The following is a 26,502-nucleotide window of genomic DNA, read 5'->3' as shown; positions in this document are numbered from 1 at the left end:
AAGAGAAACTGTGGGTGTGCTCATCTCTGTGACAAGCTGGAAACCTAAGATAGGATAGGTTTCTGGAAAGATTGTGGGGGTGACTGTAGCTGAGACTCCAAGACTGAAGAGGCCACCCTCTAACTAGACAGGACTCCTAGTGGAGGGAGGGAACTCCAACCAACCCACAAAAACTTCAACCCAAAATTTACAAGATGTATAGGGATAAAGATAGAGCAGAGGTGGAGGCAATGTCCAACCAATGCCTGGCCCTACCCCATGGGAGAGAGCCAACCCCTGACACTGTTCATGACACTCTGCTGTGTTCTCAGAGAGGAGCCTGACATAGCTGTCCTCTGAGAAGCTCCTGTTTCTGCTGGTTTTCAGCATGTCAGAATGTGTCGTTTCTCTTCCTAGCCATCACATTGATTGATGGTCTGGTAGAGGATATACATACTTCTTTATGTATTCACAGTAGAATGCAAATAAAATCAGAGATTGAAGTGGGGGACAGTTCCTGTGAACAACACTATTTAGTCTCGCACAGAAAAACAAAAACAGGCCACTAGATATGTCATTCACTGATACTTTCTGAGTCACAGGTAGATATTTCCTGAAAAAGAAATTTGATCCTAATTTTTGATGATGGGAACAAGGGAAAGAAGGCAATATTTGATTTATAACTAAAATGGATTTTTTCTTTAATATGGAAACTGTAAAATAAATTATGAAGTGATAATTGCTAATATTTATTTTTCCATAACAGGACAGAAATGAATCAGTTGATGCTCAAAACACTTGTCATCTGTGGCACATGAATATAGAAACCCTTCCAGACTGGATAAACTGCCGAGTACAAAAAGTAAGTTTCTCTCTCCCTGAGTAAAGTTAAGAATGGCCTTCAAGATACTTACATGCTCTTTTTCTTTCTTAGACATGCTTTTTCAGAACACATGAGTGATTCTATTTCTCCTGGCTCTTCTACTCTTTCTGGGGAGTACTTTTCTATATAACTTTGCACCTGGTATCTGCAGTCTCTAAGTGTGCCAACAGATACTAACCTTGTTTTCCCCCCATTTCTATTGTTCTTTGTTTTTAGTGAGACATTGCCTAGCAACCTGTTAACTGCCAACCACTGTCCATCTTCTCACTGCCTTCCTCTCCCCTCTGCTTTATATGCCCGTATCACGCAGGCTTAAGCACACGGCATTATGTATCACTGGAAAATATACATGAGGATATAATGGCACACAAATATATACTCACACACAGACACACACACACAGTCAAACATGCCTGCATTTAGCTTGCTCATTCCTCATTAATTTCCAAGCTTCCATAATAGAACATGAACACCATAAAACAAGAAAATCTTATTCTTTGCTGACTACTGTGTCCTTAGCAGCTAGAATCGTGCCTGTTTTACCAAGTGAGTAAGATATCTTTGTGCATCCATCATATATATATACACAAAACAAAGTAAGCTGAATAATTAATGTCTTATTGGGATGATGAAAATGGAAATGTTCTGCTTTGGGTGATATTTAATGAAATATTGTCAGAAAAAGAACTCTTGTTAATTGTGTGATGGTTTAGATATTTTATTTTGCATTGCTAAATGCTTGTCTTGGAATAGCATAAGTAATCTGAATTACTGTAATTAATTAATTAATCTGTAATTAAATTTCTCCAAAGTAACTTATGTTTTTATGTAGAGTGGCACGCGGTGGCTCTCCCTTGAATCCCTGCTTACACTTTGATTCCCTGGGAGCATGCTGGTGTCCTGCTTCTAAGTGTTCCAAGCTTCACGGAATAGATTAGAACCCTATGGAGGCCCCACTGTTTTTCTTAACAATTTTAAAAGCAGTTCATTAATTTCTAATCCAAGTATGGAAATATGCCATCTGAGTAAGGCGAGCGATACCTCTTGGTTGTGCTTACAAAACCAGGGAACTCTTTATTCTCTTGGCTGATAAAGTTTCCTCCCCCTGTGCTTGGCATGCAAGAAGTGAATCAGAACAGACACTTTTCTGTGAGATTTTACTTGCAAATGAAGCTCTGTAGACTGATTTGCTTCCTGGTTCCATGGAGTATTTTTTTCTTTTCATTAGTTCACACTGTATCTGCATTCAGCCTATTGTTCAGAGACTTTCTTTAGGAATTCTTGGCCCTCCCGATAGGCATGATTTGCAGTATGTATCATTCTAGAAGTTCGAAGTTCGTAGCTGCTTGCTTATCTGTGTTTACTGGAAGGCTTGTTTCCGTTTGCTGTTCCGTCTACTAATCAGAAAACAGAAAGCTAGCCTTTTCAGTAACAGAAAATATTCATGTGATCGGCTTTTTTTTTTTTTTTTCAACTCATTCTCTGGTCACTTTACAATGAAAGCATTGTCTTTATTTCCCTTTACTACCTGTAGGCCCAGTGGACAGTTGGGAAACTGAATTGTCCTTTCTGTGGGGCCCGATTAGGGGGCTTTAATTTTGTCAGCACTCCAAAATGTTCCTGTGGCCAGCTTGCAGCTGTACATCTCTGCAAGAGCCGGACTGATCATCAAGCAGCACAAGCCAGCAGACTAATGAGACCAGCGCTGAAATACTTGTCACATCCCGGAGTTCCATCAGCTTGTGATAAGGAAACTCTGCGGACAGGTGGTGGCTCCAGAACCAGAAACCACAGGCTTTTAAGCATGGCCCGGAACAATAACGGCCTTGGAAGACTAGCGGAGGCCCTCTGTCTGGAGGTGCGAGCGACACATTTTGAGATGAAGAATGAAAAACTGCTCTTCAAAGCATCAGACCCAAAATACCAGCCCTTTGTTCCTCAGCTGGCAGCCGGCAGGTGCACTTCAAGAGCTTCTCACAGAAAGTCACACAGTTTGGACCTGAGCATCAGTGAGAAGCTGATTTTATTACCCACTTTATATGAAATACGTAGTAAGACTACTGCCTATCCCACACTAAATGAAACACGGCCCATTGACCTTTCAGGCTTGGCTTTGTCATGTAGTAAAAGTAGCTGCTCTTTTCAAAACGCACCCAGTTTTGATCCTAATATGCTGCTGCACAGACTTTCAATGGCTCCCCATGAGACCCAGGCACAAAGAGGAAGAGAATTTCCGTGTGGCCTAGAAGCTTCTTCAGTTTACTCAGATCATGCTAATGCTAACAGCCTGACATTCCTGATGGATCTGCCCTCAGCGGGGAGGAGCATGCTGGAGGCCTCAGACCAAGAAGAACACCTCTCCCCTCTGGACTTTCTGCGCTCTGCCAGTTTCCCCTTGGGCACCATTAACCACAGGCTGAATAACAGAGAGAGGAGCAAGTTGAGGACTCTAAGAAGGCAGCAGCGGAGGCGTGAGAGATGGCTACAGAAGCAGGTAAGTGCTTTGAAACCAGAGTTTAGCAAAATCACAGTATTTATAAGTACCACGGGTTGTGGAACAGAGGTAAATTTGAATGTTTGTATTCTGAATTCTTAGTTTTACGTTTTAAGACAACCTGTCACTCTATGGATGCTTAATAATTATGCAGCCCTCTTTTCCTTGGCACTGTATAGTCTGCTTCCATGCTTCCTATATATTTAGAAAAAGCCCCTTTCCCAGCCTTCCCCAATCCTGCTAATACATAGAGGCCCACCTACCTTATGATAGTGAGAGTGGAGGAATTGTAATGAGTATTTATTTAAGCTTGTACCATGTTTAGATTGCTTTTGCTATGGTTTTGTTTCAGGTTTCCAAATCTAATCTGGTAAGAATTCATTTACTCTTTAACCCATTTATCTTGATTTAATATTCAATTACTGCATTCATATGCTCACGTGGTCAAGCCATGAATAACTGCTGAATGTTGAGGCATACCTGAAGGGGAATTTACTCAGGCTGACATTTTACAGCACAGTTTGATTCTCTAGCATTTGAACTACTTGTGTGCCCCTCACAGTATTTGAATGGTTGTGAGCATAAAAGGAAACAGTACTGTGGAAACCACTTAAAGTAAATGGATGGTAAGCTATGAAATTTGAAAGTTTGGAAACTAGTATATTTCTGTATAAAAATTTTTTTGAAGCATACCTTTTTTGTTTGCTTATTAGTAACGAGTGGTAGTTCTTATTAATGTGTTTTATATTAACTATATCCTAAGAATTAAAATAAAAAAGCTGAAGCTGCCCTGTATATTTGTTAGGTGAAATCGTTATGATCCTAACCATAGACTTAATAAACTACTGCGCTGAGCCCTTCAGCCAGATTAAGTAGGATTTTCTTCTTTCATTATGTTGCATAATTACAGGTATTGTCTATTGCATAGACATTTTGATTTGCTGCTAGTAAGAACATCTCAGTTTGAATTATTTGTTAATGATAGTTTAATGTGATAGCAAAGTATGTGCTATAGAAATAAGTATGCCTTTGCGTCATTGCCCATCGTGAGAGTCTGTGTTAGAAACCATAAAAGTAAGTGTTTATAGAGAAGTTTATTTATATGTAAGTGAATTGGAGATAACCATATGTTAAGTGTTATTCGAAAAGAATATATTCAAAACAATGTGCAGGCTCTGAAATAATTCTTTTGAAGTAAATTTTTTAAAGTTGTGAAATTTGCATTAACTATACACTGATGATATATGCAAATGATATTACATTTTTGCAAATTGATTTAATTCTTGGGTTAGAGTCTTCTACAAATTTCAGCTATATCATTAATCATTTCTAACAAAGTGTTACAGGTTAGAGGGGGCAAGTGCAGAGTTAAATATTGAATTTTTTGATAGATGAAATTATTTTTATTCATTCACACATGGAGAGTTTGGCTAGTATGTGTAGCTGATTCATCAGAACTGAGGAAACTGAGTCAGATTTGTGACCTGTCAGTGTAGAGACTAACAGAAGATCTAACAGGCTTAATTGATAGCACAGGATGCTATAGACAGGCAAGTGCCCAGTATATCTTCAGCAGAAAAGCTGTGAATTTATGATACATACACACCATTGTCAGAGCTAGAAATAATAACTTTAGAAAGTGTGACTTGCGGATTCAAACAGAAAGACAACTCCTAGCAAGAGTTAATATCTGAGATAAAATAATAGTGTAATTTGACAAGTCATATGGATGACTTCATATGGATGACTTCAACCAAGATTCATTCCTTGATCAAATTCCTGCTTGAGGTAGCAAGGCCTCAAGTAGTGACTTCCATATAAACACCTCCTTTCATTCCTTGCTGTGAGGAGGGAGGGAACCAGGGACTGGGCATTACTAAGTACCTTTGCTAAGTCTGAACTACACCCTGGGGCCAGAGTCTACCTCTTCCTTTTTTTTTTTAAATTAGAAGGGTGATCACACACACAAAGTAATAGTTACCACTATCAGCAATAAATTTTTAAATAAGCTTTTATTTATTGAAACAAAAGAATACTTCTTTTTCAGTGAGGTTATTAGTTTTGCTGTTGAGATTCTGGAGAATGTTGTAGGGATTCACTGAATCTGTAGAGTTCAGGCATGTTGACAGTTCGTTCTTCCAGCCAACAAATGTCTGTCCACATTTTCGTGTTCATCTTCAGTTTTCCCCACAGTGTTTTAGTTTTTTATTGTTGAGATCTTACTAATTTTAGAGTTTCAAATAATTGTTAGGAAAATTACATTTCTGTCACTTGACATTTTAAATGAAATTTGATTAAGCTTAGAATTATTTTATAGTATATACCATGGTAGAAATAATATTAATATTTTACCAAAAGTCTTAAAGTTTAAAGATGCAATATTGCTTTCAAGAGAGAAACTGCAGCCAATTGAACAGAATTACTATTCTTTTCAACAAAGATTTATTAGCAGACCTCTTTGGAGAAAGCATGGCAGTGTGTTGTAGTCGACTACCAAATATTCTTCCAACAAAACACAATTCCTTCTGTCTTAATTGTCATGCATTAAAGAAGTACGCACTCCTGACATATAGGTCTATGATTGGAATACATGTATAGATTTATCTCATTCCCAGGCAGTGGGCACACATTGGACTCCTTTGTTTTGCATGCCTGTAAATCAGGCTTTGTCCTTCCTTAAGGCCATAGAATCACTAATCTGTTCTTCATGACTTTATTTTTTTAATTATTGATGACGTTATAAAATAATGATGAGGAAATGGAATCACAAAGCCTGTACTCTGGAGACTGACATTGTTTTACTAAGCAAACTTGTCTATACCATTCATCAGTTTACTGCATGAATCTATATCTGTAGTATGCTGTGCTCTTTTAACAGCTCAATAGTATTCCATTCTGTGAATGAGCCATGATTTCCCCAGCATAAGAAGATGAGTAGGTTACCTCAGGTATTAGCAGTTATAAGTAGAACTATTGTAAACATTCATGTACATAATTTTCAGTAAATTAGTATATATTTTTATTTTTCTAGGGTAAATACTCAGGAGTGGGACTGCTGGATCATATGGTAAGTGCATGTTTAGTTATACGAGAAACTGTCAGATTGTTTCCTAGCGTGGCTGTGCTGCACTCCAAACAGCTAAGGATGAGATTTCTCACTTCTCTGCATCCATGAAGCCAGACAGCTGCTTTTCTTGAGTCTTTCTATTTCAGTCACTTAAATACTGTGCTTACTGGTCTCATAATTTGATATTAATGCTCATGCTCCTTACTTCATGTGCTTAGTTTTCATACATATACTGTGTTAGAAAGTAGCCACAGTATTAACATATTGCTAAAATTCTTAAAGATGTAAGATTGGTATCAAAGAGAAACTACAGCCAATTTTTCAACAAAGCTTGAGTGTCATCTTCAAATGTATTCAAGTATGTTCACATCTTTTGTATATTGCTCTATTAGCTTGAGGAGCTTGAGAACAATTTTATTACAGTTTAAAAGAAAAATATCTGGGGGTCGGCAAGCTGTAGGTTTCAGCCCTGTCCAGATGAGAAGAATGGAGGAAAGAGGGAAAGCCAAAGTGTTAGGGAGCCATGCTTGGAAAAGAGGTGGATGGAGAACAGGAAATTAGGCTTCTCTTTTTCTGACTAATTCAGAAAAACTGGAAATATCTTTGAAGCTGCATGTCTCTGGGGTAGAGAAGGAAAAATATCTCAGTGAAAAGATTCTACCTATCTCCTTAGCAGGGTTTGAGATGAACCCCCCTTCATAGGAGCAGATCCTCCTGCCTGTGGGTGGTCCCTTGGCTCCTTAACTACAAATCTAAACAAAAAGGTAATCCTAAAATCATTAAGGAACCAGATCATGGTTCAGAGCCTTGACCCCTAGGCATCTCTGGCCTCTGAAGAGGATGGGGCTACCAAAAAGACCAAGGACGTTTCTGGTTTTTATACATGTTTTATTTTAATTATTTCTTTTCTGTTCAGTTTTAAGAGATTTTCATATAGTTGGGGGTAAAAAGCCTACATTGTACATATGATTTGTAGTATATCAATATATTTTATTCTACCAAGCCTGTTTGTCCGTTTATATGTGCTATAATATTTCCCTGGAAAGCAAACGCAATGTCTTGAAGTCCAACTTTTCAAATATAGTTTTTAATGGCTCCTGGTTTTGGTATAAGAGCATATCTAAAGCCTCTAGGTGGTTTTAGGTAATAAAGATGTTTTCCCAATGTTTTCTCTTAAGAGTTTTATACTCATATTGAAAGTTATGAATTATGTTGAGCTTTGTTGTTGTTGTTGTTAAGTAAGAGACAAGGTGAAAGTGAAAGTGGTGGTTTTAATAGTGGTTGCAGTTTCTTCTGCACCGTTTATTGAAAGCACCATCCTTTCTCCATGGAAATTCTTTTGTGGTTTATTGAAAATCAATTGGACATATATGTAACTTTCCCCTTGTTCATTTCCCCTTCATCTCTGTCCCTTTTCTGTCAAAGCTCCATAGTAAACCATTAAGTAAGATTCTGTGATTCTCTCAACTTTGTTTTACCTTCTAAAAATTGGTTCCTCCTAGAAAAGATCATCTTGAGTAAGGTAACCCAGAAGCAGAAAGACACACATGGTATGTACTCACTTATAAGTGGATATTAGCCATACAATAGAGGATAAACATACTAAAATTTATATTCCTAAAGAAGCTAAACAACAAAGAAGACCCTAGGGAAGATGTTCAATCCTCATTCAGAAGGACAAATGCGATAGACATTGGAAGCAGGAGAAGACATGGAACAGGACAGGAGCCTACCACACACGGCCTCTGAAAGACTCTACTGATCGAAATATTGAAGCAGAATAGCCAAACTTTGGGCAGAGTGCAGGGAATCTTCTGAACGAAGGGGAAGATAGAAAGACCTGAAGGGGATAGGAACTCTAAAAGGAAACCAGCAGAGCCATAAAAACTGAGCCCTGGGGGCTATGAAGAGAATGATAGCCCAACAAAGGACAATGCATGGAGAGGACCTAAAACCCTGGCTCATATGTAGCCCATAGACTCAGTCTCCAGGTAGATTCCTAGTAAGGATAGTAGGGACTTTCTCTGGCATGAACTCAGTGACTGGCTCTCTGATCACCTCCCCCAGCCCCCACTCCCGATGGGGGAGCAGTCTTACTAGGCCACAGAGAAAGACAATGCAGCCAGTCCTGATGAGACATGATAGGCTAGTGTCAATAGAAGGGGAGAAAGACCTGCTCTATCCTGGACTAGGGGAGGAGCATAGGGGGAGAAGAGGGAGGGAGGGTGGGAATGGGAGGAGATGAGGGAGGGGGCCACTGCTGGGATACAAATTGAATAAATTGTAATAAATTATAAAAATAATACATATGTCAAAAAAAGATAGTAAACATTAACTTATTCAAGCTAAAAAAAAAAAAAATTGGTTCCTGTGGTTTCACATAGGAAATTTAGGATGAAACTTAAGAAAGAAAAAGAAAATTCCATTGGGTTGATTGAAGTTGTGGCACATCTAGTGGTCCACATGAGGACCACTGCATTCGCTGTGACTTTTCTATCCCACGGACATAACAGACCTCCTGCCCCCGCCCCGGATCTTTACGCTTTCGTTAGTGGTTGTAGATTTTAACAGTTAGAACTTATAAATTTTTATTTAAATTATTAAATTTTAATGTTCAATACTGTTTTGGTTTTGACTTTTCATCTTGGGATTCAGCAAGTACACCTGTACCTGACATCTTGTGTCGGACTTATCCTTAAATAATTCATAATTTAATGCTGTTTATAATTAGAGGCTTTTAAAATGTCAGTTTTCAGTTATTGGCTGTCTATTGGCTGTCGTGTACAGAAATACAGTAGTCCGTGCTGTACTCCTTTAGCTGTCACGTATGAGTAATGCTAATCTGCCTCTTTTCTTCTCTGGTAGATGCCAAAATTGGTATTTTCTACTTAGATGATTACTTGGTGTCCTTTTTTTTTTTTTTCTTGGTAAATCCTTGGCTGTTCTGGAACCAGCTCTGAAGCCCAGGCTAGCCTCCTCACACTCACAGAGATCCACGTGCCTCTGCCTCCAGAGTGCTGCTGGGATTAAAGGCATGCACCACCTCAGCCCAGATTACTTGATATCTTACTGCTGTGAAGAGGCACCTTGACCACACCAACTCTTATAAAGGAAAACATTTAATTGGTGCTGCCTTATGTTCTCAGATTTAGTCCAATTGTCATCACAGTAGGAAGCATGGCAGCACATAACCAGTCATGATGCTAGAAAGGTAGCTGAGAATTCTACATCCAGATTGGCAGCAGCAGGAAGAGAGGGAAACTGGGCCTGATTTGAGCATTTGAAACCTCAAAGCCCACCTCTAGGGGCACATTTCATCCAAAAAGGCCACACCTCCTAATCCTTCTCAAGTAGTGCCATTCCTTGATGAGCAAGCATCCAGATATAGGAACCAGTGGAGGCCATTCTTATGTGAACCACCACACTTGGTATGCAGATAAAAAACAGAAATATTTCTTCCTTTTTGATCTGGAGTCTGTCCCTTTGCCTTTCCCTTTCCTTTGCCTATTAGTACATCCATGGAACCCCAGGATAATGCTGGTCAGAAGAGGGAGGAGAGACTTCTTGAAGTTAGCAGGCAACAGTCATTTTCCTGTGAGTGTAAGGTCTTATATGGATATTTCTGTGACAATTTCTCGGAGGTTCTGACAGGGTGGAGAAAGCTTTCCCATGAATGGATGCTGAATTTTGTCAGAGGCGTTTTGCCTTAATTGTATAATCATGTATCTTCAATGCTGGTGTTAACTATCAGTTAATAGTTCTCCCTTTCCTACAGTGACGTTTACTTTGTTATTCTGTTGTATCTTTCTCTATATTGTTAGAAGTAGTTGCTAATAGTTTCTTGAGGAAATTTTGTCTCTACTATAAAAGTTACAAGTCTCTAGTTTTCTGTGCTTTACTGAGATAGTGGTAACAGATTAAGATTAGTTAGTTTTCTACTTTTCTATACTCTGTAAAAATATTGTGGGCTGGAGAGATGGCTCAGAGGTTAAGAGCAGTGGCTGCTTTTCTAAGAGGTCCTTTGTTCAATTCCCAGCAACTACATGGTGGCTCATAACTATAATAAGAACCAGTGCCCTCTTCTGGAATGCAGGTGTACATACAGGAAGAATATTATATACATAATAAATAGATCTTTAAAAAAAGAAATGTAATGTGAAAATATTGTGGAGAATTAATATTTTCACTCACATTTGTAATAAAACTGTGTCTAGCTATTGCTTTGATAAAGGGCTTTTAACTGTGATTTGGGATTTGGTATGGTTCAGTAATTTGTTTTCAAAGCCGTAGCCAAGTTACCAAAGTTGCATTGTAGCATCACTCAGTGTTGTCCTTTCCTATTGGGTGGCCATTTTCTAGTCCTGCTCTCATACTCTGTGTTCTTCCTGTCTCTCCTCTCTCTCTTCTTTCTCTGCCTGCCACAGATTTGTTAATTTTATTCTTTAAAAAAAGAGAAAGCTATTTATTTTCAGTTTTTTAAAATCTGTTGTTTATTATTTACTTTTTAAAAATTTGCTCATCTTTTCTAAATTTCTAAACAATAGGAAGTTGTTGGATTGACTCTTTACTTTTTTAAACTACCAAGTATTTGTTATCAAAGTTCCTTGCTACTACTATATTAATTGTACATTATACATCTTATTATCATCCCATTTTAGTTATTTAATTTTAATTTAGTATTTTAATCAAACTAATTTCTAATAGCATTTAAGATTTCTGTGGCCCATTTAGTTTGCCTATTGGGAAGTAAATCTACAAGTTTAAAAATATCAGCGTTTTTCTTCTAATGTTATTTTAAATTTGTTTATTTATTTTATATCTCAATCATAGCCCTTTCCCCCTTCTCCTTCCTGTCTCATCCTCCCCCCCCTCTTCCTCTTATACCCCCTTCCCTACTTTAAAAGAAAAAGGGAGCCCCCACCACCACCAATGCACCCCAGCACATCAAGTCACATCAGGACTGAGCACATCCTCTTCCCCTGTGGCCTGGCGAGACAGTCCCACCAGGGGAAAGTGATCAAAAAGCAGGCAACAGAATCCATGTCAGAGATAGATCCTGCACTCCTTACTAAGGAACCCACATGAAGCCCAACTGCCCATAGGCTACATCTGTGTATGGGTTCGAGGTCCAGTCTGTGCATGGACCTTGGTTGGTATTTCAGTCTCCACAAGACTCTCTGAGCCCTGGTTAGTTGGCTCTGATGGTCTTTTTGTAGAGTTCCCATCCCTTCCAGGTCCTCTGTCCTTCCCCCACTTTTCCACAAGACTCTGTATGCTTTACCTAATGTTTGGCTGTGAGTCTCAGCATCTGTCCACTGCTGGGTGGAGCCTCTCAGAGGACAGCTATATTACGCTCCCATCTGCAAGCATAGCAGAGTATTGTTAATAAGGGGAATAGGGGCTGACTCTGACATCGACTCTGTTGCCTGCCTTTAGATCACTTTCCCCTGGCAGGACTATCTCACCTGGCCACAGGGGAAGAGAATTCACTCAGTTGTGATGGGATTTGACATGCTGGGGTGAGTGGGAAAGGAAGGCTCCCCTTCTCTGAGTGGTGGGGGAGATAGGGAAACAGGGAAGGAGGGTGGGACTGGAAGGAGAGGAGGGAAGGGACTGTGACTGGATATAAAACAAATTAGTAAAAATTAAAATAAAAAAATAGTTTTGGGGGTTGGCTTTCTCCCATGGGATGGGTCTCAGGTTGGGCCAGGCATTGGTTGAATATTCCCTCAATCTCTGCTCTATCTTTATCCCTGCACATCTTATAAAAATATCAGCATTGTATCTCCAATTGATAACTACTTGCAAATTAAAATTCATTGTTCTCCAAGGGACTCTCATTAGGGAAACAAAGCACACTTTAGAGAACTACATACTCAGCAGTAGACAGCCAACAGAAAATGAACTTAATGGCATCTGTGGAGGTTCCTTGTCTCATAATGTCATGCTGAGGCTATTTTGTTATTTTTTTTATTTGTTTGTTTGTTTAACCCTACAGGTGCTTTGCATATATATTAGAGCTTCTTATTTAGTGTTTTTATGGGATTCTTGAGTGTGAGAACCAGTCAGTTTCTGCACCTCTATTTCTTGTATTTTTTCTTAGGCTCTTTTTCTTCTGTTTGTTCTGTGCTATTCTGATTTGTTTTTTATTATATTTAATTTTATTATTATCCTTAGCTGTTTATTTGTTTTCTAAGGAGAGACAGAAAGTGGTGGATCTTGACTGGAGGAAAAGTGAGGAAGAACTGGAGAGATAGGAGGGGAAACCATAACCAGGGATGTATTGTTTGGAAAAAATCAAAACAACAAAAAAAACCAACAACTGTTTTCAATAAAAGGGAAAAAAATCACCATTTGAGGAAATTTACAAAAAATTATCAAAATTAATGCTTACGAGCTACATAATCTCTCTATGTCATTTTATTTAGATTGAACAAAGTTTTGTTCTGCTATGCCCTTCTGAACCTATTTAAAAGCATACATGAAAATATTTCTTTAGAAGCTATGGGAAACTATATACAAATAGTTTGTCTTATGTGTCTGGGTGGGATATATTATGCATGAAATCCTAAAATATCTGACTCTGTGTGTGTGTGTGTGTGTGTGTGTGTGTGTGTGTGTGTGTGTGTGTGTGCATGTATAGGCTTACACTAAATCACTTAGCCACTACAGAAATTCTCATACATCTTTCTTAGTGATCTAAATGAGTTCAGGTTAACTGTGTTGTTTAATAAAGGATGTGACTGAGGCTCAGGAGAGGATAGAGAGGATAGAGGCTAATGGATCATCTTAAAGACCTGCTTGTTCAGGTCTATGTAGAACGTACCAGACGTACCTACAGCAAAAGCCCTGTTAGGTTTTCATGGATTTGCATATAGGCATCATTTTATGTTTTTGGAGTTTTTAAGAAGTCAGTTTAATTTTTTATTATAAAGTTTATCATCCTCAAATTAGATATAAATAGGCACTGGTTGTTTGGCCTCCACAATTATAGTAATAATTGAGGAGTTATTTGGCCTCCACAATTATAGTAATAATTGAGGAGTTCTGCTGTATTCATTTTCTGTGGTGAAAAGGTGTCAAGTTTAATTTGATTACACAGGTTATTGATTGTTTTACTAATATAGAAGCATATTTATTAAGTGGCCTTTAAGGAAAGAAAAAAGCTAATAAAGTTAATAAATATCACAACCACCAATTATGTACTGAGATAGACCAGTGTTTATTTGTGTCAAATTATTATTTCAGTATAAGCTTGTCACTCGCTTCATTTATGACTGCAAAAGCATTTAAGGATTCCTTAATAGGTTGTTATTTCTCTACATTTTATTTATTTTAAAATTACATTTGCTTGGTAGAGGTTGCATAGAGTTTATGCCTTTCCTTTAAATAATTGCATAGATCTAAAATTTCTAATGCTTTGCACAGTACCCACTATATAACACATGCCCAAGAATTTTTTTAAAATATAAATTAAAATTTTAAATTTAAGGATAGCTTAGGTTAATGCAAAAAGGTTGAGGATAACACAAAAATTACTATAGACATATACTCAATTTTATACTACTAATATTTTACAGTAGTCATATTTAATTGAAATCTTACTTCAGTTTCTCTTATGTTATGTTAAGTTTTCCCTTATGTTATTTCTTTCTTTTAAGTCTAAGCCCTCATCCAGGATTTTGTCATGTCTTGTTATGTGTTTCTGATACAATAACTCCTCTATCTCTCCTTATTTTTGATGATCTAGACATTTTTGAAAAGTACTATAATATATCCCTTACCTGGGATTTGTTTAATATTTTCTCCAGGATTGGACTAGGACAATGGGTTATATCTTAGGTTTCCCATGCCTCCTCATATTGAGTAGTTAACCAAAATTATTCAAAGACCTGACCTATCACAGCTGTGATTTATTATAGCAGAAAGGTCCGCAGGTAGACATGGTGCAGCTTTAACAATCTCAGGAAGCACAACCTCAGAGCAGACTCCCTGATCCTCCGACACTTAGAATCTTTCCACGTCTTCTCCCACAGTGACCCCGAGCCTTAGGTGGAGGGATTGTGTTGTGTCTGTTGGGACTTGGCTCCATAACCCTGCATTTTGGTTGGTTGCAGTTTTCTGTAATCGTCTCTGTTACACAGAGAAGAAAAAAACAAAAGAAAAAGAAGAAAGGAAAAAAAGAAAAAAGTAGTTGGGCCAAAAGTCTTCACCAAGTCAGGCATAAACTTTAAATAGCTCTCCTCACTGAGTGACTTAGGATATGCTTCATTTCTTCAGGCTGAGCTATGGCAAGTGTGCAGAGTGCAGCTACGCTTTTCGTGAGAGAAGACGTGTAGACACCTGCTTAGCACATGCCAACGTTTCAGACATCCAAAGGGCAGCAGGCGCAGGGCATAAATCACAGTTAAAGAATATTCAATACTACTCTTTTCAACCAGCGTGGTGGGAGCCTCCCAAAATTGAAAGTTCAAGCTTTTGCATACCACAAAAGGCTGACCTTTTAAGTGCATATAGGTGTGCTATGTTAACTGTTGCTTGTTTCTCTAGTTTGGGGCTGAAGCTAACAGATATGAAATGTGTTTCCCTTTCATTACACAAATCTGTACTACTGCAATCCATCCATCTTGATGTTAAACCACTAATGCTTTGCTACAGGAAAGAGAAAATGCCAACTGGCATATCCTTAGGTCAGTTTCCATGTGCTACTTGCACAAACCCCCACAACCATAGCAGCATAAGGCAATGTGGTTTTATCATCTGATGGTGGTAGAGGCTGAATTCTGAAAAATGAGCCTTCTGTTGGTAAAGTCAGTGTGTTGGTGGGGTTCTGAGGCAGAACTTTTTCCTTGCTTGTTAAAGCATATACATGTTTTCATTAATTGGTTTATGCTTTGTCCGGCAATGACAGTGCTACAATCTTTAGTTTTTTATTTGCATCTTCCTGCAGGCATTTTTTAAAAAATTAAAAATGCTGTCTGTCTGCCACGTGCGTAAGCATGCGTGCATGCGTGCGTGTGTACTCACAGAGGCCAGAAGATGGTGTTGCACCCATTGGAGCTAGTTATATGCTGATATGAGCTGGCTAATCTGAGTGCTGGGAACTGTACTTGGGTCCAGAAGAGTAGCGGCACTCTTAACTGCTGGGCCATCTGTCCAGCCCTCTCTCTGACACTTTCATAGCCCGTGACTTTACATTAGGAGCATTCAGATCATCCACAGTGGCCCTCTCCCATTTCAAGGTCCTTAACCCACTGCATACTGTAAAAAAAAAAAAATCACAATTTCCAGGAATTGGGAACTAAACATCTCCACAATGATAGCTAGTCAGTATTCTGCCTCCTTCACCTTCCTGTGGGACAGGTGCTTTCCTGAGTTCTTTCATTTAATCCCCCCATGTCTTTATTTTCCATCATCAATTTTTATTTGTACAATGGCTGTTATATTCCGTTTACACAATAGGGTGGAGGGGAGTAGGATGGCCAATAAATAATAGTGAATCAGTGCAAAGCCTACTAAATCCTCTACATTCTTAACAGCTTCCTAATCTATAGCAGGTTTTGTTGTTCCTTGTCCATTTTAGCTCTTCCCAGATCTGAAATTTTATTGAAACTAGCAACCTATTGCAGGTGAGATTTCTTCATTTTAAAACTCATTTTGTGTAGGTCACAGGAAATCTGCCTGAGAACAAAAAGTAAAGTTTCTTAGGGCCACAAAAGAGGACGACATCAACTCTACTCACAAGAAGGGGAGGATTATGAAAGATGATTCATAAGTGTAAGTAACACTGAAAATAGTTTGGAAGGTACACCAATACAGAAGTAGTAGAATGAGAGGTTAGAGATCACAAGTGCATCAAAAGAACAGCAATTCTTTTCACAAATCAGGGTTTCTGGAACTCAGGTACCAAAAGGTATCTGAAAGTCAGTCCATCCAAAATTGATGTGTGAGAAATGGGTATGGGCAGTTCAAATAACACATATAAATATACATAAATTAATGTATCCTGGTCCTATTTCATGAAGTAATTTTTATTACCATGTACATTCTTTGGCTAGAGAAACTGAGGCTGAAAGACCATACCTAAGTTCTACAAGCCCATCCCTAACTACAAGTTCAGCTGGTGAGCTAACCCAGGGGTGAAGGCACTGACCACTGAACCTGTTGACCTGAGTTCTGTCCTGAGGACACAAGGAGAGAACTAACTCTGGCAAGTTGTCCTCTGATCTCCACACATGTTCAGTGGCATGAACATACACAACTAAACAAATAAAATGTAAGAATAGATAAATTCCATTTACCAAATTTGAATCAAGATCAGGTAAGTAAATTTAATAGTCCTATATCCCCTAAGGATATAGAAGCAGTCATCAAAAGTCTCCCATAAAAAAAAAAAAAAACAGGGACAGATGTTTTCAACTTTCATTTTTTAATTAAATTTTTATTTCTTATATTAATTATAGTTTATTCACTTTGTATCCCAGCTGTTGCCCTCTCCCTCATTCCCTCCCAATCCACCCTCCCTCCCTCATCTCCTCCCTGCCCTTTTCTAAGTCCACTGATAGGGACTGACCCTAGTTTATCAGGTCTTATCAGGACAATGTCCTCCTCTGTGGCCTAGGAGAAGGAAGGGGGAGGTCAAAGAGCCAGTCACTGAGTTCATGTCAGAGACAGTCCCTGTTCCCCTTACTAGGGTACCCATTTGGATACTGAGCTGCCATGGGCTACTTGGAGAGGACAGGAGCTCCACAAGGACCAAATATATCTGGGCACAGGGTCTTTTCTGAGACTGATTCCCCAACCAAGGACCGTGCATGGGTATAATCTAAACCTCCTGCTCAGATGTAGCCCATGGTTTCAACTTTCAAAGAAGAGCTAATTCCAATACTCTTCAAACTATTTCACAAAATAGAAAAGGAAAAAATATTACCAAACTCATTCTATGAGACCACATCACCTTGATACCTAACTGCACAAAGACCCAACAAAGACAGAGAACTTCAGACCAATCTCGCTTATGAACATTGACACAAAGATATTCAATGAAGTACTTGCACACCGAATCCAAGAACATATTAAAGATATCATCCACCATGACCAAGGAGGCTTCATCCTAGGCATGCAGTGGTGGTTCAGTGTATGGAAATCCATTGATGTAATCCACCATATAAACAAACTGAAAAAAAACAAAAACAAAAACGACCTGAACATCTCCTTAGATGCTGAAAAGGCATTTGACAAAATCCAGCACCCATTCATGTTTAAAGATTTGGAGAGATCAGGGATATAAGGCAGTACATAAACATAGTAAACGCAATATACAGCAAGCCTATAGCCAACATCAAACTAAATGGAGAGAAATATAAGTCAATCCCACTGAAATCAGGGATAAGGCAAGGTTGGCCGCTCTTACCTTATCTGTCCAACTTAGTACATTTGTTCAACTATGTTCATAGCAGTTTTTATTCATTAAAGCCAGAATCTCGAAACAAGTTAGATGTCCCTCAACCAAAGAATGGATAGAGAAATTGTGGTTCATTTACACAATGGAATACTATCCACCAATTAAAAACAAGGAAATCATGAACTTTGCAGACAAATGGATGGAGCTAGAAAAGATCATCTTGAGTGAGATATCCCAGAAGCAAAAAGACATGCATGATATATACTCACTTCTAAGTGGATATTATCCATTTAATATAGAATAAACATACTAAAATCTACAAACCTAAAGAAGCTAAACAACAAGGAGGACCCAATGGAAGATGCTTAATCCTCATTTAGAAGGGAAAACAAGTTAGACACCGGAAGTGATAGGAGAGGGAACAAGCCTACCACTAATGTCCTCTAAAAGACTCCAACCAGCAGGGGATCAAAACAGATGCAGACTCACAACGAAACTTTGGACAGAGCACAGGGTGTCTAATGGAAGGACGGAGATATAAAAGCACCTGGAGGGGACAGGAGTCCTACAAGGAGACCAACAAAGCCAAAAACAGCAGGGCCTAGGGGGGACTGCAGAGACTGATGCATCAACCAAAGACCATGTAGAGAGGACCTAGACCCCCTGCTCAGATGTAGCACATAGAAAGCTCAGTCTCCATGTAGATTCCCTAGTAAGGGGAGAAGAGACAGTCTCTGACATGTACCTGCTTGCCTGCTCTTTGATCATTTCTCTCTGGTGGGGCAACCCAGCCAGCCCACAGAGGAAGAGGATCAGGCAGTCCTGATGGGACCTGGTAGGCTAGGGTCAGACAGTAGGGAAGGAGGATTTCCCCTATCAGTGGACTAGGGAGGAGGCAGAAGGACGGAGAGTGAGACCAGGAGGAGATGAGGGAGGGGTCTACAACTGGTTTACAATGTGAATAAATTGTAAATAATAATAATAAGGAAAAGTGTTTTTTTTTCCACCCCTCCCTCTTTTTTTTGAGACATGGTCTCACTCTGTAGCCCTGGGTGGCCTGGGCTATGTAAACTAGATTACCACCAACACCAAACACATACAGATCCATCTGTCTCTGGCCACCACATCTGGCCTATTGTATCTTTTTTTATGTTTGAGGAAAGCATTTGTATCATTCTTTACCTTTACTCTTCACTCATCCTTTCCTTCCATTGAATAATGCTCATTTGCTGGTTTGCTCATTTGCTGTTGGAAACAGCACTCAGTATGGAGGCTGCAGTAATGAATAAAATACCATTCTCCCCTAGGCAGTGAGGAAGATATATAGATGGCTATGGCTGACAGTTTACTTACTATATAGCATCAGCAAAGACCTTAAAATGTAGCTGAAAATCCAGGAACACACAAGGATGAAATACCAAGGCTGTTTAAAAGAGAGAGGATTGGAAGAAATGTGTTAAAATGACAGAAAAAGGGGGGGGAGTTGGGTGCCATGGAGCTTCTGGGCAGTTCTCAGGAGTTCTGTGCCCAGCTTTACAGCTGGAGACTGGCAAATGAATGCCAGTGGATGACCTGAGCTAATAAATCACGTATCTCATGCTTCAGGCATGGTGAATGACTTAGGGGGAGGGACTGACCATGGTTCTTGGGTTTCAAGTTGAATTCCTATTAGGAGCATTAGACATTTTCAGTAATTTTTACTATAAAGATTATGATTCAGTTGACCTAGATTGTGTGTGTTAAAAAGTTCTAGAAATATTTACTTGCAAGTGATGCTTTGCATATTAGGGCTGCTTTCCTCCACTTGACATTGACAGGGCGAGTTTTGATTCTGAGCAGAAGGCAATAGGGAAGTGTGGTGAGAGTGATGACGTTAGCAGTGAGCACTCACTGAACTTTACTGTAGGGACAGCATGTGCCTACATGTGTGGGCTGACTCAAGTGAACTGTTAGAGCAGCAGAGCATAGGGCCACTCCCAGAATGGCAGGTTTTCTAAGAATTTGTCCTGCTCAGAAGCTACAGTGGGAAACAAGAACCCCAGAGATCTGGTGATTTTCCCTGTTGCTAATGTGTGCAGTGCCCTCTCTAAAATTCAGCTGTGCCAGTGGGCAGAGGTCAGCCTTAGGAAGAGGTTAGGCCATGAGAGCATGTTCTCCAGGGTTACAGTCCTCATAAAAGAGGCGTGTGCATGTGTGTGTGCATGTGTGTGTGTATGCATTTATACACATATAAACATTTTGTTAATTCTTGGATCGTTGCAGATAATGTCTTTTGATCATATTTACCTCCTCAATTCCTCCAGATCCCCCGGGCTACATTCACTCCCTTACCCACCCAACTTAAAGATTTTTTTAAATCTTTTAAAACCCCCTGGAGTCCAGTTTAAGTCACATAACTACTCTAGGTGTGAGACTTTTGAAGCAGGCCTAGTGGCCTGAGGATTATTGGCAGGAGGACTGTCTACGTTTGAGGCCAGCCTGGGCTACATAGAAAGCACCAGGCTCATCGGGGTACACATAACAGTGGTCTTAAAAGATGTCTTTCCTGAATATGACCATCCAAATGTGAACTGAACAAATATGACACCAACGGACACTCCAGGCTGGAGAAAAGCCCATGAGGCCCCAGCCATACACAGAAACTACAATCACCTGAGGAAAGCTTGGGAAGAGCACACCAGTTTGTTGTCCAGGGCATGGTCCGCTCCAGAACCACAAATATAAGTAATATCATAGGATTCCGCCGACTATATTAAGGAATATGTGTATGTATAGAAGCACATACATGCTTGCAACCACAATTAGTTAAAAAAGGCCCATGAACTTGAGAGAGAGCCAAGTGGATATACAGGAATTTTGGAGAGAGGAAAGGGAAGGGGAAAGTGTTGTGATGAAATTATAATACCAAAAATAAACAGAAAGTTTATAACATCCAGAAAACAGTAAAAGGAAAACACACGCAGTAGTTGATCTCTCTCTCTCTCTCTCTCTCTCTCTCTCTCTCTCCATTTGGTTAGCTTGTTTTCTCACCCTCTCACTTCCTGCCAAGCAAGGGTGAAGACAGAAGGCCCTCAGCAGACCACGTTTCAGAGCCTTCGCTGGACCTCCCACCCTCCAGACTTGTGAAGAATGGCACTTTATTCTTTATAAACCAGGCAGCCTCACATACTGTGATAGCCACACAAGTAGACTGAGACTCTGGAAATTATCGACGAGGCTAGTCAGTGCGCCAGCCCCAGAAACTGAAGCCTTGAGCTGGTTCATGAGCAGAACAGACTCACGGCTTCAGCTCTTTTGACCTTGTATGGCCTTGGAAATGCTGCATTGTGTTTCCACTCTAAATCTTCACATATGGCTTAACTTAACAAATCAGCCAAGGCAAAAATATGCCCACCTGAGTTTCTCACTCACTGAAACATTTCTCTACTTATATACTTTAGAAAAAGTGGGTGCATTCAGGTGGTATGGCCATAGAACACTTAAACCTTTTAAATCCACAGCTGCTTGCTGATACTGCCACACTGTCTTAATTCAAATCTTAAACAGTGTCTGTGCTGGGATGGAAGTTGTACGCACTCTTCTCACATGTGAAGCCAACACAGTAACAGCTACCATGGACCCTGGCTGTCAACATTCCTGGGAGCATCTCTTTAGCTCAGTGTGATCAAGTGTAATTGGTTTCATCTGAATTTTTTTTAAAGCAGCAATATATTTAAAGTTAATTATTAATCTTAAAAGGAAGGTAATAAGGTCATACAAACTGCAGAAATAAACCCTACAGAAATAAGTTTATAACTAAGCCATTTAGATGCCAAATTTCAGAGAGCTGCTGTCTATCCCTAAAAGATAATCTGCGTTGCTATGCAGAAGGCTGAAACTCTTAATTATATTTTATTTCTTCCACTGTGCAGTGTTATCACAGACATCATCTTTCTATTCCATCTTGTATGTCTACTATTTTATAACACATTAATAAATTATACTGCTCTAATAACATCATGCTCTATTTAGTAATTACTTTGCTGCAAAATGTTAGATCACTTGCCTTTGTTCTCCTTGTAAAGCTGAAGGGGAAATGTAGATCAGACAAGGAGTCTTTTATGTAAGGGCTCAACTTTTTAAAAGTGATTTTGCTTTATTCCTTGACAGTTTCATATGATGTATAATGTACTTAGATCATATTTTCGCCTCATCCCCCCTTTCTATGACCCTCTCACTCCCTCATAGCTCCACCCTCTAATAATGCTATTCTAACATGGTATCAGGATAAAAGTGGAATATTTAATAATCCATGATGAAAATTTTCCATCAGAATAATTATGAATCTGTCCGATATTATTAGCTGCCATTGAGCTTTTCAGTCCTGTGTTTGTACGGTCATCTGTGAAGTGCTGGTTTGTAAAGGTGAAATCAGACACCAGGGGGCTCCAAGTCTCCTTTTGGAGAAAAACAGACTCATTTCTTTGCATGAACTGGAGTACACCACAGAATGGTGTGTTTTAGTCACTAGATGATCAAAAACTTTGAGACTGCATGGTTTTCGTAAGACAAGATTTGCAGAATCAGTTGTAAGGCTCCTCTTGTCATCAGGTAAGAGTCTGGCCCTACTTCTGTTCACCAGACCTGCAGGGACACATGTTGTAACAGTGTTAGAGCAAGAAGTTTCCTTGGGTTAGTGTTTGAGACTCTGCCACATATTGTCAAATACACTGTTGTGTTCTTAAGTTTGAGGTGCCATTTGCAGTTTCCAGGAAGTAGGCATGCCCCTAAATTCAAAATAAGATCAGTGGCAAGCCCCGTGTTTCACTGCAGAGTAGGGTATGAGAATAAAGTGAAATAATATAAGACAGGGAGGCTTTCACAAGGAGCCATTCATACCTGACGTTCTTCATTGTTTTCATCTTCCTTGTTTGATGACCTGATGATTGCTTTGCCCCTTCCAATTAATCTACAGAAATTAAGTAATTAAAGTAATCTGTATAAGGCAGGGTGATTAGCAATTATTTTACCTTTGTCTTCAGACTACATTTTTTAAATTAATTATTTCAATTTACAACTTGGTCACAGGCTCCCCCTTCCTGTCCTCCCAGTTCCATCCTGCCTCCCACACCCCCTTTCCCCTATTCTTCAGTTATTCAGAATAGGGGAGCCCCCCTAGCCAGACACCCCACCTCATCTATTCATTCACATAAGGATGGAGTTCTTCTTCCTCCCCTGTGGCCTTGTAGGGAAGTCCCTTCAGGTGGAAGTGATCAGAAATCAGGCAACATAGTCTATGTCAGAGATATTCCCCACGCCCTTAACTAGTGGGCTGACATGAAGCCTAAGATGCTCTTCAGACCTATCTTCTTTGGGTCTATGCATTGTAGTGTGTCTATTCTGTACTGTATGACTAAAATCCACTATATGGGAGTACATACTATATGTGTCTTTCTATGTCTAGGTTACCTCATTAGGATGATATTTTCTAGTTCTACCCACTTGTCCACAAATTTCACGATGTCCTTGTTTTTAATAGTGGAGTAGTATCCCATTGTGTAAATGAACCACAGATTCTTTATCCATTCTTTGGTTGAGGGACACTAGGTTGTTTCCAGTTTCTGGCTATTATGAATAAAGCTGCTATGACCATGGTTGAACAAAAAATGTCTTTGTTGTATGGTGGAGCATCTTACAGGTGTATGCCCAGGAGTGGTATAGCAGAGTCTTAACTATTCCTAGTTTTCTGAGAAAGCACCAAATTGATTTCCAAAGTGATTGTATAAGTTTGTACGACCACCAGCAATGGAGGAGGGTTTCCCTTTCTCCACATCCTCTCCAGTATGTGTGTCATTTGAGTTTTTGATCTGATGGGTCTAAGATGGAATCTCAGAGTCATTTTGATTTGCATTTCCCTGATGACCAAAGACATTGAGCATTTCATTAAGTGCTTCTCCACCATTCAAGATTTCTCTGTCGAGAATTCTCTGCTTAGCTCTGTACCCCATTTTTTAATTGGATTATTTGGTTTGTTGGTGTTTAATTTCTTGAGTTCTTTATGTATTCTGGATATTAGCCCTTTGTTGGATGTAGGATTGGTAAAGATCTTTTCCACCATGGGTAGTGTCATTATAGAAATGGTTGCCTAGGAAGCCATGGAGAGCAAGCCAGTAAACAGCATTCTTCTGTGGTTCTGCTTCAGTTTCTACCTCCATGTCCATGCTTGTACTCCTGTTCTGACTTCCTTTCATGATAGAATGTTAGTTATAAGATGAAATGAACCCTATCCTCCCTGGATGGCTTTTGGTCATAGTCTTTTATCACAGCAATTACTGGATATTAAGAAAGAGCTATCTTATTCATTTACTTCATTGGCTATATAGGTTCTATATGAGGGAGATGAAATTCAATGTAGCGTGAAATGAATTTCCCTATTTGCAAAGAATGTTGGACATGAAGTATTTATTGGTTATTTGGATTGGAAAACTATTTAGTTCATTAGACTTTGTTGATTTGATAATTCGGTTTTCAGATGTGTAATTTCTGAAGTTCCTTATATATGCAACATATTAACCCCTTGTCTAGTATGTAATTGGCAAAATTTTTTATTCTGATTATTTTTTTCTTTGCTATGCAGAAGCCTTTCTATTATTTTTAATTCCATTTGACATTTTTTTTTATCCCATGTGCTATTCAAATCCCTTTCAAAAAATACTTACCTCTGCCTGCATCATGAAGTGTTTGCCTGTCTTTTCTTCTAGTAGTTTTAAAGCTTCAGGTCTTACCATATTTGCGCCATTTTGAATTTACTTTTTTTTTTTCAGAGTCAGAGATAGGGATCTAGCTTCATTCCTCTATGTATGGAAATTAGTTTGCCTAGCCCCATTTGTTAGAGAAGCTGTCTCTTCTCCATTGTATGTACTTCCTTTGTCATTAAGTTTCTGGACCTGTGGTTAATTTCCTGTTGTATTCCATTGGTCTGCATGTCTGCTTTTATGGCCATACCATACTGCTTTTGTTACTATGGTTATGGATAGTAAAATTTGACATCAGGAACTATGTTGCATCCAACATTACTTTTTCTGTTTAGGATTGCTTTGGCTGTTTGGAGTCTTTTGTGATTCCATACTAATTTTAATTTTATGTTTGTTTCTAGTTCTGTGAAGAATATCATTGTCATTTGATGGGAATCTGTGTTGAATCTATAAATGGCTTATGATAATTATTTTAACAATATTAATTCTGCCAATCTATGAGCATAGGGAAGGCATTCTACCTCCTTGCATCCTTTTTACAAATTTTTGAAGGAAATAAAAACTGCTAGTCCAGAGAATTAAAAAGAAGCAAAAAGAAAAAAAAGGAAAAGAAATAGAAAAGAAAAGAAAAAAGCTTTCTCTGATTTGGACACTATTTTGTGGTCATTATAGAGCAGTAAACCAGCTACTTACTATATTCCTTTTAGCTAAAGCCTAATTCAGAGCAAGGCCCTAGCTCTCCTCTCTCCTGTGAAAGATCTCAGAAGTAAAGAGATGGTTTTACAAAATGTTTGGGATTCATGAGTCTTAAGGAAAAAAAAAACCTCAAAGCACACCCCTAACATATAAGTAGAAAAGTAGCACTTGCTGATGAGGAAGCTGCTGCAAGTTATCCAGAGTTCCACCAAGAGCACTGCCGATGGCTTCACTAACCAAGAGATGTTTCCAAGGAAACAGAACAGCCTCAGATTAAAAATTGCCATCTGAGGATAGATAGATAGACTTCCACAGCCTACCTTCATGGACAGGCTGATTCCCTTGGTAGGGGTAATTGCAGCTCATTGACCATTATGCTAGGGCCCCCAGGAATCAAGCGAGTTTATTCTGCTTGTACTCTGTAAGTGAACAGCTAACTTAGGTGGCAGTACATCTGTTTACATGGCTTATTGAATATTTTATTCCCAATTGTGAGACAGCTCTGGGGAAAAAAATATAAAAGGTTCATTATAAGTGTTACTCTGCTACTCCTTGATAATTAGCTCTGTCACCCAAGTGTTCCACTGGAAGTGTATGGTAAAAGTTGTGCAGTTTTCATTCCTGCCGCCCCATCAAGTATTCTGTAGCTTATGGACCAAGGAGTAGTTTTGACTTTCAAATGTTATTGAAGAGAAGTATTTATTTTGTGAGGCTGGAGCTGCCCTAGATAGTGATTCCTCTGAGAAATCTGGGCAAAGTAAATTGAAAACCTACTGGAAATGATTCACCATTCTAGATTCCGTTAAGAAGACTGTGTGATTCATGAGAGGAGCTAAAAAATAACAACAGTAGCAGGATCTTGGAAGAAGTTGATTCCAACCCTCATAGATTACTTAGAAGGCATCAAGGCCAAAATGGAAGAACCAACCACAGATGTGATGGAGAAACAGCAAGACAACTAGACTTAGGAGTGCAGCCTGTGGGGCTAGATCACTGCCACCTCAGGATAGAAGTTCAGCTGCTAAAGAGTTGCTTCTTATGAGTGAGCAAAGAAAGTGGGTTTTGTGATGTCTGCTCTTGGTGCCCTATTCATCCACAGCAAAGGGTTTGGAGTATCACATAAACTTACCTGGTAAAGCACTGACAAGGTTTGAGAAGACTTAAAACCAGACACAATGTTGTCAATTAATTAGCATTAATTAGCACCTGGTGCAGTGAGGGAAAGAATCAGTCACCCTCCCTGGC

At 39.2% G+C, this 26,502-nt stretch overlaps 1 protein-coding gene across 1 annotated transcript in view; it reads left to right on the top strand.

The window, feature by feature from the left end:
- The first annotated feature begins 749 nt into the window (after positions 1-749).
- Positions 750-26,502, top strand: part of Rnf180 (ring finger protein 180) — a 109,376-nt gene continuing 83,623 nt past the window's right edge. The window contains exons 1-3 of the mRNA XM_055601962.1: positions 750-841; positions 2,397-3,356; positions 6,388-6,423. Of these exons, the coding sequence (XP_055457937.1) occupies positions 794-841; positions 2,397-3,356; positions 6,388-6,423 (1,044 nt within the window). The 5' untranslated portion in view covers positions 750-793. The remainder of the gene's footprint in view (positions 842-2,396; positions 3,357-6,387; positions 6,424-26,502) is intronic.

Source organism: Psammomys obesus, unplaced genomic scaffold (genome assembly GCF_907164565.1).
Source record: "Psammomys obesus unplaced genomic scaffold, mPsaObe1.curated_primary_1811, whole genome shotgun sequence".
NCBI lineage: Eukaryota > Metazoa > Chordata > Mammalia > Rodentia > Muridae > Psammomys > Psammomys obesus.
The sequence above is the reverse complement of the archived record's forward strand: the minus strand, read 5'-3'. Positions and strand labels throughout refer to the sequence as shown.